Here is a 15,730-nt window from a genome sequence, read left to right as displayed (position 1 = left end):
TCGGGAAATCATTTTCGCATCATGTGTTCGTTCGTCAAATAAATGGCAGTGTCAATAAAATTTAGACGTAAATTATACTAAGCATATATTCATTATTTTTTATCGTATTCTATATATATATATATATATATATATATAATATTTATACTGTTGGTGTCGCATTAAGATGTCTCAAGCACTTTTATTACATATATTCTGTGTTTTATAATAATTTATTATATTTATGTATGTATGTATAATATTATATTATATATGTATTATCAAATAATCGTCAGCACGCATAATGTATCAAAAGGTCATAATAATAAAAGCATAATGTTACTTTGTTAGATTTTTAAGGCATACAATATTTGGATATATAGTTGTTAAATAACATTTTATATATGAATTAATATCTCGTCTATTTTTCATTCCCATGCCGTCGAACGCACTACTTTCCGCATAAGATTTCTTAGCTTATGGCTAAAATTATAACTTGATTACACGCTAATATTGGAAATGAAAATATACATTAGTCTTCAGTATCACAAAACTTAAAGCTATGTTTATGTTTCGGCCGTGCAATATTTCCAATTCGAATTTGGCCAAAATCAGCACAGATTCTAGGCCGAGATTTCGTTGCTTGCAAGTCTTTACTTGATGGGAGATTCCGTTAGAATCAATCTTTATATTATATAATATATAGTGGGTTGATTTTTATTTTTAATATTGGTTTGGTGAGTATGATACAGGTATGGAGACTTGATTTGGAAAGATTCTGTGTAATAAATGGCAGTTTAAAGACGGCTGAAAAGCTTCCAGAGGTTTCCGTTGATGCATTTGCAACGCATTTTTTAGACAATAGAAAGATGCAAAGCTTCAAAACATGTTTATGTTAACCCTTTGAATGCTGACCAAAGCCGATCGGCATTTTGTCTACAAGTACATGAGCCTGAAATACGCGAATGGGCGTTGTATTTTCAGTATGTAAAAAATAAACAAGAATACTACCCGCTAAGCCTTTCCAGGTAGCATTGAAAAAAAAAACATATAGATCATGGGTCATGTAAACTGTGTCAATGTTTATAAAGACTGGTTTTTACCGGAATTTCCGAATTTATAACCATAGCAGAATTTCCCGATGGAAATCCCAACTGCTGAGTATTTTAGATTGTGGTTAGGCATTTAAATTGTGAGCATTACATTTTAACAACAATGAAGAAGATGGAACTAGTTAGGAACGTTATATTGTTGCAAGATATATTAGAGAGTCTAAACACACCTTTACAATACTTGAAATCCTCAGCGGCAGTGATCTGGGGTTTGTTTGGATAAGATCCAATTTTTATACCTGCTTTCTTTTGGATTTCTAAATAATTCTAGTTGGAAATTTTGGCTAAATTTTCAACGTGGCGGGCTTTCAACAGAAAAGACGTCAGCACTCAAAGGGTTAAGCATCATTGAGTTGCATTACAAATGTGCACTAACAAGTAAGGAATAGACAAAAATTTAAGACTTGGCAGTGGATTATCGTCTGAAAAGTACTGTTGGACTCTATGTAGTCAAATTTCGTTTCAAACCATTCTATTCAACTGTTGGATTCGTAACAATCTCTTCTGTAAAAATGATAACTAGAGCCGAAATGTTCATATCTTCAATTGAGAAATTTATCTTATTGCAATATTCTGCGAAGCAGAGGAAGAGGACGATCCTCACCAAGATGGAGTGACCAGGTCAGGGCTTCCACTAGTCGAGTCACTGAAAGCTGCAGGGTGTCAATAAGACCATGACGGGCTACATTACGGAAGTCAGACGATGAAAAAGTGACGAACCTCAGATAGGAGGCAAGCGACGGGAAAGAATTGCAATATATTATCCGATATCAGACTCAAATCGGAGCTTTGAATTTATGTATGTAAGTACAACCGCCATAGTAGCGCTGTGAACATGTCATTGATAAGCACATATAATCTGCAATCAGTTGGAAAATTGAGCTACTTCAGAAACTGACCGATCTATCACACTCAAAATTGGTGTTCATCTCAACGAACCAGATCCGAATGTGTCACCAATATGATTGGCCATCATCATTGAGTTGCATTTCCTCTGTTTTTATTAAAACTGTTCCCCGACAGGTCTGTATGCTTCGTTTTCAAACCTCACGTTTTTAAAATTAAATCAAATTTCATTCAGCTCGGAGAGTGTTCCGAAGCACATCAGTCGACTTTGCTCCACGGAGCATAAATAAAATTACATATGGCAGTGTAACAACAATCGTCGAGATTAACAGCGAATAGTACAAGCTGATTGCGTCGGTTAACTTAGTTACTACTGACTAGACGGTACATAGCCTGTACTGATATACGTAAAGTGTGTGCATACATTTATTTACTTCAAATAGGAATCTATACCAAATGTTTACGATATCGAGCGAAATTGACTATACATCTTCGGACAGAACGTTTGCGATCAGCTGTACTCGCACAGGTGGCCGCAACCGGCCGGACACTGCTTGTGCTCGGCCATCCAACTCCTCATGTGCTCCAGATGGCCTCCGTGAGAGCAACCTTGGCACCACGCGTACAAACCTTTCACAACCTGAAAAGCCAACTTTGGTTAGTGCGCCACCAATTTGCAGATGAGTATGCATTTCATATGGTTTGTATAGTGACCTGATGACACACTGAGCATAGTCCGGGCTCGGAAGAGTTGCACTTGTCGCAGAGCCAGCCGACCCGCGCCAGTTGCTTTCCGCAGCTGCCACAACTCGTGTGGATGATCGTTGACTGTTGATTTAATTGAGCTATATTACTGATCCAAGCGCCTTGTATAACCTGAAAATAGTAACGCATATTAATCAAAGCCTTATAAAGTTAACAATCTGTATGCAAATCACCGTTAACAATAAGTAATAATAATTACCAGCGTACAAACATCCCATAACTTATGCCTCGCTAAAAGATCTAAATATCCGACGAGCCAATGCTCTTGGGTAACTTCGTCAAGATATGCACTCAGACTATTCCTAAAACAAAAAATACTCATTAAAATATAATAAAAACAACAGCCAAACCTACATAACTTTGCAAATACTAACCTCAAGTCACCGAGCACAAGTAGAACACTGACGGACGTTTGCACGTCTCCCATTTCCGCATGCACTCTCAATGTATCCACAACAGTGATAGTCGGATCCCAAAGCGGCATGACTGGTAACGAAGTCACCGTCAATATGCTTGAGGGCTGATCTTCCACCTGGTGATCGTTCAAATTTATATTATTAAATATTACAGTATATTAAAAACCCTTTAAATATATATTGTAAGAGTTATTCAAGTGACCAAATATGTCAATTGATACTTAAAAGCATTTTTTTAAATATTGAATTACAGTATTTTGTTTACACAGTGAGTCACGCTATTGTAGCTACTGGGATTTAACGCATGACTTCTATAGCGGTCATCCGCTGGTAAAGGGTCAACCCTTTGAATGCTGACCAACGCCGATCGGCGTTTTGAAAACAAGTCCATGAGCCTGAAATAGGCGTTGTTTTTTGAGTATGTAAAAAATAAACAAGAATACTACCCGCTAAGCCTTTCCAGGTAGTATTGAAGAAAAAAAAATGCATTGAACATGGGTCGTGTAATCCGTGTCAATGTTTATAAAGACTGGTTTACACCGGAATTCCTGAATTTATAACCATAGCAGAATTTCCCGATGGAAATCCCTAACTGCTGAGTATTTTAGATTGTGGCTTGGTATTTAGATTGTTAGCATTACATTTTAGCAACAATGAAGAAGATGAAACTAGTTTTGGAAAAATACATTTATTGGTAGACTTCTTTTGTTTATCTTATATTGTTGCAAGATATATTAGAGAGTCTAAACACACCTTTACAAAACTCGAAATCCTCAGCGGTAGTTATCTAGGGTTTGTTTGGATTAGCTACAATTTTTATACCTGCTTTCTATTGGATTTTTAAATAATTCTAGTTGGAAATGTTGGCGAAATTTTCAACGTGGCGGGCTTTCAACAGAAAAGACGTCAGCACTCGAAGGGTTAAATGGTATGTAGAAATGATTAATAATTACAGTGGTAATGTTGGCACTTTGAGGACTCGTCGAATAGTCTCCGTGATGACTCGATAAGTTCGCCGAAGAGTCGTTCTTCACGCCGTGTAGATTTTGGCCGTTGATATCGTTGGAAACGCTAGCTACGAAGGTGATCCCTGACGGTCCGTCTGGGCAATCTAAAGAGTGTTCTGGGTCGACGAACGACGAGCTGTTTGTGCTCTGGACGTCTTGCATGTGCGGTGGATTTGTCAACGCGGCCCTCGGCGTGAAGGCTTCGCCCTGAAGCGTCCAGTCTTGTGCCGAAGCATCGAAGTAATGTGCATGCCGTGCCGTCAACCAATGCCGTTTACCTGGACATTTCAATAAGGTTATGTTTTGGATATGTTTGGAAATGAAAAGGTGCATGTTGTTTAGGAATATGTACCGTCGATTTCTGTGATCTTTTCGTTCAAGTTTCCCTTCGGTATGTGAATGTTGTGGGTTGGGAATCCTAATACGCCGCTGTTGTGAAATTGATGCTCCGAACCTCCGTCTTCGCCTTCAGAGTCATCGTCGACTATATTACTGCAAAAATAGTGTCATATTACTATGCAAGCAATTGTTTACCAGATGAGAAGTCATGGGGGCAGATGTTGAGATTAGAAATACATCTTCAAATCAACAGAAAGTAATTACCTATGGGCAGTGCTTTGAAGTTCACTCCTGACACTTCTCTGATCTGCATTCAAAAGTGTAGTACCTTCACCGGAGCCGGATTCGCTTCCGCCTAAAGTTCCGATGGTTCTTGATGAAAAATTGACTAAATTTGTACCGCTGCCAGCATTGCTAAGACCGGCATTGCTCTGATCATCTGACCGATTCTGATTGATCTGATTATTTGATGTGTTAGGATCTTGACTAGGTGAAGATGCTTTAGAAGCATATAAAGTTTTAATAATAGACCAGACTAAACCAATCTGAAAATTAAAATAGTAAATTCAAGTTTAAAGAGAAATCCAAGAGTGGCCAATTACATATGTGCTATGCCAATTACACTGAGCAACAAAAAAATCACGTATTTTAGCTACAAGAGTGGAGACTAATCAATCTGTACTAAGTTTGACCCACTGAATTCGAATGTGACATTGATTTTTGTTGGTTTACTCTAGTTTGTGAGATGTCAGCGTTCAAAATCTAGTATTTTTATGCCAAAATTGAGTATTGTAATCGATAGTCAGATATTATTTCTATTGATTTTGATTTTTGATTGCTTTAAAATACTTATAATTAATTACCTAGCGAGTTTTATAAATCAATGATATATATGCCAGCAGTGTAGATCAGTGGTTGCGTTTATGTTTAGCACAAAGAGGTTATTGGGTTCGATCCCGGGCTATTTTTTAATGTACTGCTGGTTAGACTTGGACGTTTGTGAGTCCAAGTCGATCGCTTCTTATCAGAGTTTGCCAATTTTATCTGATCATTGTTGAAACGGTTCCTTAAAATTGGCAAAAAATCATCCTACCTGCTGTCACAAATCTTCTGTATTAATGTATGTGCAAGACTAAAAATCCATAGATGGCTCAACGGATTAATTAATTAATTGTTAATTTCGTGTACTTCAGCTTCTCGAAATACAGTGATTTATGTAATAAAGAATGCTGCATTGTTTGTAATTAATTGTCCAGGAAGGCGCATTGGAGTCTTCCTGGTATATATATATGTAAAAATAAAATAAAAATGTGTTTTTACACATTTTTGTCCTTAGTCTCCGCTCCGGTACGTTTAGGTCAGGTTTGTTGCTTAGTGTTATTTGAATTGAATTTGAGTCAACATTTACTTGAAATTTTCCAGCGTCTCGTGCCACTCGAGCATTGTGGTCGCAGAGAGCGGATAGCGGTTGACCAGATAGTAAATATCCTCGGGCGCATTCGATGAACGCGTGCCGAGGAGGTCCAGCCCATCGGCGGATCACCGATGACGCTACGTGGAAAGTATCAGCTTGGAGTACGGTCTGCCGTCGACTAAAATTAATTTATATATTAAATAAATCATACAATATTGGTACAATGTAGATTGTGTAGACGAGTACTTACGATATGAAACTTTGATATTTCTCCCCGGCCGTGGGAACATTTTGTTTGCACGCGTAGACTATTTCGCCCTTCACGCTCAATGAGATTCCTTGAGGATTCGCAGACATTGCTGGATGCGTGGCGTCTTTGAACATGTGACGGTAGAGTGTACAATCCTGTGAAATAAGTATTTTATGATTAATTTCAGTTTAACCGTTTGCCCGCGGCCGTCTTCTATGGAAGCTTTGCGCGACAAGTCTGTAGCGCGGCTGTCTTCCATAGAATTTCTGAACTTTGCACGGAATTTTGAGCCTTATATGCGCCTATTTCAACTGTTTTAAGGTTCAAAATTGGTTGAATATACTACTGAGAGTTGAATGCCATCTATTCAATTTGCTTAAAATTCATATATACCAGTCAAAATTAGTTTTTTGTGGAACCATACTGAAACCTCGTTTATGTGACGTCACGTCTGTTGAACAATGGCGACGATACGTCTCAATTGTATGAAGAATGATTATTTGACAATTAAGTCAAAACTACGAGATATATTATGTATTTTATTGTTTAAAATATTACTTTATGTTTTAATTAACATATCTGGTTACTTGAGTAAATATTAAAATCTGTATTTAAGGTCGAAAACTCGATTGCCAAAATCGCGAAAAAGGTGCCGCGTACAGGGCTTGTTCACTATATTTATTGCCGCGGGCAAAGGGTTAATAAGTACATTGTTCAATATCACAGGTCACTTTTTCTAAATTGTAAAATCTAAGAGACCAACAAAGCCAATTCTAATTACGCTCTATTTAATTTAAGGGTCTAACAATGAAAAGTCAGCAACGAACAATCAGAATGCATGACAACCGGTCAAAGACCCGACACAGCACTGACCAACTCAACATATAATGCACTGCACAAGGTTGGTTATTTTATCGCGACGTGTGGTCGCTAACAGGATTCCAACTATTAAAAATTGCACAACGAGTCATACCCGGCTCGTTGATAGGAATATATCAGGATCGCCTTTCCAAGCGACGGCTGTGGTCACATCTTTGTGCTCGCTGAAGGTCGCAAAGGGAATGTAGGGTCTTCTAACATCCCAAACGTTGACATTTGAATCTAGCACTAGAGCACAACTTGCTATATGGTACCTGAAATACAAAAACATTATTAATTTTTTTGTTTATTTATTACATTCATCAGATTTAATTGAAAAACAAGCACTTTGTCAATGTTGTTGTAAATTTTTATGGCAAACATCTATCAATTATAATATTCACTGAGCAAGAATAGTGTTGTGATAACACATTCAAGTGCTTCTGTCGTTTTTTGACGGTGTACAATAAGAAGCAGAGTGTATATGTTACAGTTGAAGTGTATCTTTTTTAAGTTGTCATATATTTTGACTAGTTGGAATATATTCCATCTAACCTGGTAACAACTACTGTTAAAGTTGAGGTGTATTTTCAGTTGTAATATATCTTGACTAGTTGGAGTATATTCCATCTAACCTGGTAAAAACTACTGTTTAAGTTGAGGTGTATTTTCAGTTGTAATATATCTTGACAAGTTGGAATGTATTCCATCTAACCTGGTAACAACTACTGTTAAAGTGGAGGTGTATTTTCAGTTGTAATATATTTTGACTAGTTGAAGTATATTCCATCTAACTTGGTACAAAATACTGTTAAAGTTGGGATGTATTTTCAGTTGTAATATATTTTGACTAGTTGGAGTATATTCAATCTAACCTGGTACCAACTACTGTTAAAGTTGGGGTGTATTTTCAGTTGTAATACATTTTGATTAGTTGAAGTATATTCCATCTAACCTGGTACCAACTACTGTTAAAGTTGGGGTGTATTTTCAGTTGTAATACATTTTGATTAGTTGGAGTATATTCCATCTAACCTGGTACCAACTACTGTTAAAGTTGGGGTGTATTTTCAGTTGTAATACATTTTGATTAGTTGGAGTATATTCCATCTAAATTGGTACCAACTATCGTTAGAGTAGAAGTGTATTTTCAGTTGTAATATATTCCGACTATTTGGAATATATTCCATCTAACCTGGTACCAACTACTGTTAAAGTCGAGGTGTATTTTCAGTTGTAATATATTTTGACTAGTTGGAGTATATTCCATCTAACTTGGGACCAACTATCGTTAGAGTTGAAGTGTATTTTCAGTTGTAATATATTTTGACTAGTTGGAATATATTCCGTCTAACCGACATAAGTTGATTCATATGGCGAAATACATATTACAACTGAAAATAATAATATAAACACCGAGCTATACTGCTGGCTAAATATTGAAAATATAAACATGAAAAAAACATTAAGTTGAATGGATTAAGAACTGATTTGAAAACAGGAAAAAACTTAAGATTAGTCAAATTAGCAAACTCTAATAGAAAATGATCGACTTTGGGTCACAAATATCCAAGTCTAACCAGCAGCATTGCAGCAATACTCGGAATAAATTCCTTTCAATCAAGGTCAACTCAGGACTTAAACCGGAACCTCTCGGTGGTTAGCATTAACGCAAACACCGAGCTATACTGCTGGCTAAATTTTGAAAATATAAGCATGAAAAAAACATCAAGTTGAATGGATTAAGAACGGCTTTGAAAACAGGAAAAAACTTAAGATTAGTCAAATTAGCAAACTCTAATAGGAAATGATCGACTTTGGGTCACAAATATCCAAGTCTAACCAGCAGCATTGAAGAAATACTCGGAATAAATTCCCTTCAATCAAGGTCAACCCAGGGCTTGAACCCAGGAACCTCTCGGTGGTTAGCATTAACGCAAACACCGAGCTATACTGCTGTCTAAATTTTGAAAACGTAAGCGTGAAAAAAACAATAAGTTGAATGGATTAAGAACTGCTTTGAAAACAGGAAAAAACTTAAGATTAGTCAAATTAGCAAACTCTAACAGGAAATGATCGACTCTAATCAGAAAACTCTAACAGGAAAAGACTAAAGGCTTTAAACGGAGTCCTATGAAGATGATTAAGTATTTTATTGAAAGCACGAGTTTTAATACTGAAGTTCTATTTACTTTTAAGATTAGTGGATAATTTATTTTCGATTACTATAAACTGTTCATTTTCAAGTTACTAATCATGAAATGCAATTCAAAGGCTTATTTTTCAATTAAATCTGAAAATAATACAATAATAAACAATAAAAAAAATATACACAAATATGTACATCTAATCAGAGAGTGACTTTTGCCCTAGTGTTTATAATTAAATAACATTGCATAAATAAAAGGAAACTGTTACTTTCTCTGCGGCCTCCACTTGACGTGTCCCACCGAAGCAATGGTGTGAATGGTGTACTCCAGAGACGGCTTGCCGTGGACGTCCCAGACCTGAGGACGGAGAAGTGTCGGTGTCAACGTTCAAACGTCGACCCTTATAGCCGGGTCTTTCGTTTGCTCAGCTCAATTGTATGACAAACATTTGTTCTGAATCGAACGCTCGTGCGGCATTAGCGCAGATACCGAACAAACAGTGTCATAATGAGTTTCTATTTCGATAATATAATCAGAGAGAACAATGAACTTGCATTGCTTATCAACGGCTGGCGTAACAAATGCAATCTGTTAAAATTCGCAACCATCACCTGGACATTGTGTGCATGTTTTATGAAATACTACACGTAGTTTACACCAGTGTGTATATATCAAAAACGTAAACGAATGTTAAAGGGTCTCGGCTGTTTCCGTATGTTTGCTATTCGCTTTTGGTTTTTTAATCAGATTTTAGGTGAAATGATTCGTTGCAGATTATCTTCGGAGATTCCTCGATTGATTTTAAGTGGAAAGTGTTGAGAAACGCTGCACGTATAGGTATGTAGGATTACACACGAGTGACACACTTTGATTTGAATAGTTTTGTCTTTGTTTATCGAAATCGTTCCACTTTCAATATCATATTCGCATATATTTACATACGCTGATAAAATAGTTTAATTTTTATATTAAAAATAATAGTTTTTGTACAAATATACATCCGTGTATTGAGATTTGTTGCCGGTAGATGGTATATAGTTTTTTTAAAAGATATACCTGGCGCTGTTTAAATATAAATATAATCATATAAAACAAATTGCTACGGTCAAAATACTGTTATACATTACTCAGTATAGGATAATTAAGTTATTCTTCTTAAATTATCTTGTTTCTTTATTAAACTTCTCCGTCGGAAAAATGATTTTTTTTTGCTTCCCGGTAATTTCTTCTGCCTGTATAATTTATTTATTTATTTTATAGTTTTCGACTATTGTGGCATTACAGGAAGAACCTAATGCACCAGAATGGCCTACATAAGAAAGCAAGAGAAAAAAATGAATACATAGAATAAAAAGATTTTCTGTATAGATGAACATAAGGAAAAAAAATCAAATAACAGGATACATATGTATGTATGTAGTAGTCTTTGATCTACAACCAGCACTGATATACATATGTATGTATGTAGATATTTGCCTACCGAGACCATTTAACAATTAACCCTTTGAGAGCTGACGTCTTTTCTATTAAAAGCCAGCCACGCTGAAAATTTCGCCAACATTTCCAACTAGAATTATTTATAAATCCAATAGAAAGCAGGTATAAATATTGGAGCTAATCCAAACAAACCCCAGATCACTACGGCTGAGGATTTCGAGTTTTGTATAGGTGTGTTTAGACTCTCTAATATATCTTGCAACAATATAAAATAATCAGAATGTATTTTTCCAAAACTAGTTCCATCTTCTTCATTGTTGTTAAAATGTAATGCTCACAATCTAAATGCCAAGCCACAAACTAAAATACTCAGCAGTTAGGGATTTCCACCGGGAAATTCTGCTATGGTTATAAATTCAGAAATTCCGGTGTAAACCAGTCTTTAAAAACATTGACCCGGATTACACGACCCATGTTCAATGCATTTTTTTTCAATGCCATCGGAAAGGCTTAGCAGGTAGTATCCTTGTTTATTTTTTACATAGTCAAAAAACAACATCGGCGTATTTCAGGCTCATGGACTTGACAAAACGCCGATCGGCGTCGGTCAGCATTCAAAGGGTTAAAGTAGCAACTATCTTGAATATTTTTTTTGACATTCGCAACTATATATCATTTATACAACATATGTGTATGTATGTAAAGACACAAAACATCCCTGCGAGGCCCAAAAGGAAGAGATAAGATCATAATTCCAATCATATATCACATTCAATTATGAAAATAATGATGAGTGCAGGCTACCCGACAAATAGGTTAGAATAATATCCAACAATTTACGATCACTAAGGTGGAAAATATCACATTCAGGCTCAGCAGCAACGATTTCGTTGAGAAGTCGAATAGCTCTTGGAATAGGAGACATTCGAAAAAGAACTGTACGAGCTGGAGGTACAACCATCAAATGATGATGTCTACCACGCACATAATTATTAGGGATATAAAGTCCCAACTGTTCCAGCAACGACGGGCATGACGTGTTACGACATAGAAGCTGAAGAACAAAACAAATTAATGAGAAGTTTCTCCGAATAATAATAATAAAATTATATATAAGATTTGGTTTTTTTAGTACTTCGAATATCCACTTTTAAGTATAGACTTGCCACAGTTAATATTTGTAGTATCCAAAGCAAAAACACACAAAAGTAAGCAAACTAACTGATAAATTGAATAATAGTCATATTTGCTTATTTCAATCTTGTCTAAGGTATATAAATCAATACAGTAGAACCTCAATTATTTGACAAGCGATAAACATTTCGAAGATAAGAGTTATGAAAAAGTTACGAAAGGAAGAAAGTCCAAGTGTGGTTATTGAAAAGGGATCATTTAGACACAGGGCCGGCTCAAAGGTACAGCAGACTAGGCTCGTGCCTAGGGCACTGCGAGGCGCCCCCATTTTTCTTTTTTTGATTATTAAATTGAAAAAATAATTTAGCTTTCTTTGAACATATGTATATTCAACTCAATTTTTCTACTCGAAGTAACAATACTAATTGTAAATTATTATAATTTACGAGGAACGCAGGAAGTTGACGGTCAAATATCAACGATTCACGAATAAAACTTGTAAAACAGCAAACTGTCGTCAGTACAAATGGTAATTTAAGGCTCGTGCCTAGGGCGCTGCAAGGCGCCCCCATTTTTCTTTTTTTGATTATTAAATTGAAAAAATAATTTGGCTTTCTTTGAACATATGTACATATATTCAACTCAATTTTCTACTCGAAGTAACAATACTGATTGTAAATTATTATAATTTACGAGGAACGCAGGAAGTTGACTGTCAAATATCAACGATTCACGAATAAAACTTGTAAAATTGCAAACTGTTGTCGGTACAAATGGCAATTTTGAATTGTATTTTATATAAAATACCGCTGAAACAGATGTACATATATATCAGGGATGTTTGCTTTACGAAATTAAATATCTTAACCAATCATATTCAAAAAAAAGAAATGTCACTAAAAAATTCTTCAATTCACTGTTCAATATATGTAAATTAATGTCTTCATTTCCGAATTTATTCATAGTTATCCGTATTTTATTCATTTTTATACATAAAACGTGCCTATTTTGAATTTAATTTTTTGGTTTTTGTCTTGATATATTTTTCTTCAACATAAAATTTCAAGAATTTTCATGAAATTTAAGGAGGGGAGGCGCTGAAACCAATCTTCCTAGGGGCGCCATATACCCTTAAGCCTGGCCTGTTTAGACATATGATTAATTTCTCATCTCGATTATCTGGATAGTTGAAGTACTCTTGCACATTCAATACTAAGCATTGTGCAAATGTGTTATCAGTCCCGGTAGGCAAGTATGAATGCTGACATAGTTTCATAGCATGATGTCATATATGTACATATCATTCTCCAATTCATTAAAAGTATACGAACTTATATTTATACAGATATGAAAATGACTGTGGCAATTTTCCATACTTTAATTGTTTTGTCTCGCGAGGCCGTAGCAAGCCAAGGCGATTCCGGATGCCAGTCACAGGCAAAAACTGGACCTGAGTGAGCTGTGAATTGATGGAAGCACTTTTCCGCCTTTCTGATGTCCCAAAGTTGAACGTTTCCGTTCTCCGATACGGCGGCGAACGTATGCTGAGCGTGCGGACTGAACTGAACATCTCGCACCGACTCTGTATTGCTAAAAATAAATACAAATACCAATACTAATACACAAGATCATTGTATCATATTCATCGAAGCAGATAAGTTACCTGAAAAAAGTACGAGCGACTTCTTTCATCCGCAAGTCGAAACATTTCATCATTCCGTCCTGTGAGCCGGATATAAGCCATGCTGGTTCCGTTAAATGAAAACTAACCTGAAGTTTAATATATATATATATATAATAACCAATCAACATTTGAGAAGGATATTGAATGAGATTCTAAAACATACGTACTTTGTTTACAGTTCTTTTATGATCGAAAAAGACATGTTCCTGTTTAGATCTACCGGATCTGCCGAGATTCCATACAACAACGGCTCCGTTAGTAGCCGCTGTTGCCAAGGTATTTTCTGCAATTCATTAAATGTGATATTAAATCTGCATTGTAAGCGAATTTCTATTGTATCCTCATCTTACAGTATACCTTCGATGGTACTCCATGCTACGTCTATAGATGAAAAGTTTAAATTGAGATTCTTTCCAACTCGGAGGTTGCATACTTCATTGAATTCATCGTTGTCTATAGAGAATACTTTGAACACTGAAATATATAATAACCTTAAATAAATGTGAAACAAGAAGAAGTTCTTAAGAATTGATAGTTTGTATAAATAAACATTGCTATCATATTTATGTACATATTAAAGGGCGTTGAGTATAAATACAAATTAAATTATTTGAATAAATTCATTCGTATTTAAATAAAACAAATGAGTGATGCAATATTACCATTTCTTCCGGCGATTACGACTTGCGTGAAGTCTTTGTTCAGAGCCAAGGCGTTGGCTGGACCTTCTTGGGGCACGAATATAGTTTTACACGACATTATTATGACTCAATAAACATAATAAAAAAAAGTAACCGGTCGTAGTGATAACACGCTATTTGACCTCTAGATTTTATGACCGGAAGTAGACGTGGCCGAAATCAGCACATATTCAAAGATGTGTTCCAAAACATGGGGATGTTTTGACGTGTGTCTTGTCATACGTCATTCGCTAAAAACTCCACGAGACATAACCTCAAATCGGTCTGACAAACAAACTGAAACAATTTTTCTAGCAGTCTTCTGAAAATGTTTAAAATATGATTTTATACGATCGACACGATATGATAAATCATTTTATGAGAGTTTGCGATTTTTTACTGGCTCATTTGCACAATATAAAAAGTTTGACTATTTAGAGGAAACGTTACAGTGATTGGCCACTTGAACTGAAACAATGCATTAATTAATTACTAAATAGCATATTGCTATTACTACATTATTAATACCAAACTATTGTTGAAGAACCACGATTTAAAAATTTATTATTAAAATATAGAAGCACAATTTAGTTCTTTTCCAAATTTTCCCTTCATTATTTCTCATAGCGCTAGTTTTCGAATATTTCTGGAGTACTAGTACAAAGGTGCCACAAATATATACATACATGGTTCGGTGATCATTGCCCAAAAAGCGCTCTAAAATTTCTATAACGGAACATCTGGCAGCCTAAAAGTCCATCATACTAACGATAACTATCATACTAATGAGAACTCGAGTGCCAAATATTCCATATTCGCGATTTTCATGGCAAAAATTATCTTTTGGCCGATTGCAATGTGCGTAATAAACCTATTACCATATGCACTGAGCTGAGGCAAATCATTAGGTTATAAATAAATGTATTTTTCTTTCTATATTTTGTATTTTCATATGTACCGGATTTGTAAAATATTAGGCTTCTTTTTAATTTGACTTAAACATTAGAAGAAAATATACTGTTTCAGTTCTGTATATATTTTTCTTCATTTTCTTCTTAAGCTAAATTGGGATTCGGACGTAAGCGATTACCATGAACAGACATTACCCTATAATGGGCAAGCCGATACAAAATTTTGAGTCATAGTCCTCATACTCCTAAAACACCAATTGAATTTTACTTTCCCCTCCATCATTTTCTCTAGACCGCGATTCTTGGGCCACAAATAACGTGGCCAAAATATTTCATTTCTCGGTGTTTTAGCGTGTTAAGAAGTTCTATCTTTTTTTAATGAAGGAGCTAAAGGACAGTGTCGTTTTTCTCATGTTCCTTCCATGAGATATGTATTTAGCACCGTCCAATAACACCACATATTGTGGCGGCTCGCTTATACGACATGGTCGAGTTTGGTTGCCTTCCTGCGAGTGGGGACCAACCCGGCTGGGTTCGGAGAGCTACTACTCACTCTGTCTTCAGCTGTCATATAATAAACACGTGCATTAACATGCCAGTCGTCTCATTCGTTCATCCTCCATACTGGTGACCCCCGACATCGAGCCACGCAGCCTCGATCAATTTCAACATGCCGCTCATCCCTGCCTCGCCGAGCCAGGCGGGAGAAGCTACCCGCCGCGCCCCCATCGCCATCAACACGCGTCGC

General features: G+C 35.9%; 1 protein-coding gene across 1 annotated transcript; it reads right to left on the bottom strand.

The window, feature by feature from the left end:
- Positions 1-320: 320 nt before the first annotated feature.
- On the bottom strand, positions 321-14,541 carry Wdr24 (WD repeat domain 24). Its single transcript, XM_077441866.1, has 16 exons — positions 14,054-14,541; positions 13,749-13,865; positions 13,559-13,674; positions 13,371-13,477; positions 13,084-13,297; positions 9,405-9,493; positions 7,102-7,261; positions 6,129-6,283; positions 5,873-6,056; positions 4,729-5,009; positions 4,478-4,617; positions 4,072-4,403; positions 3,077-3,234; positions 2,902-3,004; positions 2,652-2,813; positions 321-2,577 (listed from the first exon to the last, which is right to left on the bottom strand). The coding sequence occupies exons 1-16, from the start codon at positions 14,148-14,150 to the stop codon at positions 2,449-2,451; spliced, it is 2,544 nt and encodes an 847-aa protein (XP_077297992.1). The 5' UTR covers positions 14,151-14,541; the 3' UTR covers positions 321-2,448.
- Between the last annotated feature and the right edge of the window lie 1,189 nt (positions 14,542-15,730).

The sequence above is a fragment of the Arctopsyche grandis genome, chromosome 12 (assembly GCF_051622035.1).
Source record: "Arctopsyche grandis isolate Sample6627 chromosome 12, ASM5162203v2, whole genome shotgun sequence".
NCBI classification, from domain to species: domain Eukaryota; kingdom Metazoa; phylum Arthropoda; class Insecta; order Trichoptera; family Hydropsychidae; genus Arctopsyche; species Arctopsyche grandis.
The sequence above is the reverse complement of the archived record's forward strand: the minus strand, read 5'-3'. Positions and strand labels throughout refer to the sequence as shown.

What these genes read in the sequence shown, in the direction of transcription:
- Wdr24 (XM_077441866.1), bottom strand. Translation starts at nt 14,150, where the DNA reads ATGTCGTGTAAAACTATATTCGTGCCCCAAGAAGGTCCAGCCAACGCC. An exon ending in ATAAAAGAACTGTAAACAAA is followed by an intron (nt 13,478 to 13,558) that starts GTACGTATGTTT and finishes ATTAAACTTCAG; the next exon opens with GTTAGTTTTCATTTAACGGA. An exon ending in CGCGAGACAAAACAATTAAA is followed by an intron (nt 9,494 to 13,083) that starts GTATGGAAAATT and finishes CTCCGTCCTCAG; the next exon opens with GTCTGGGACGTCCACGGCAA.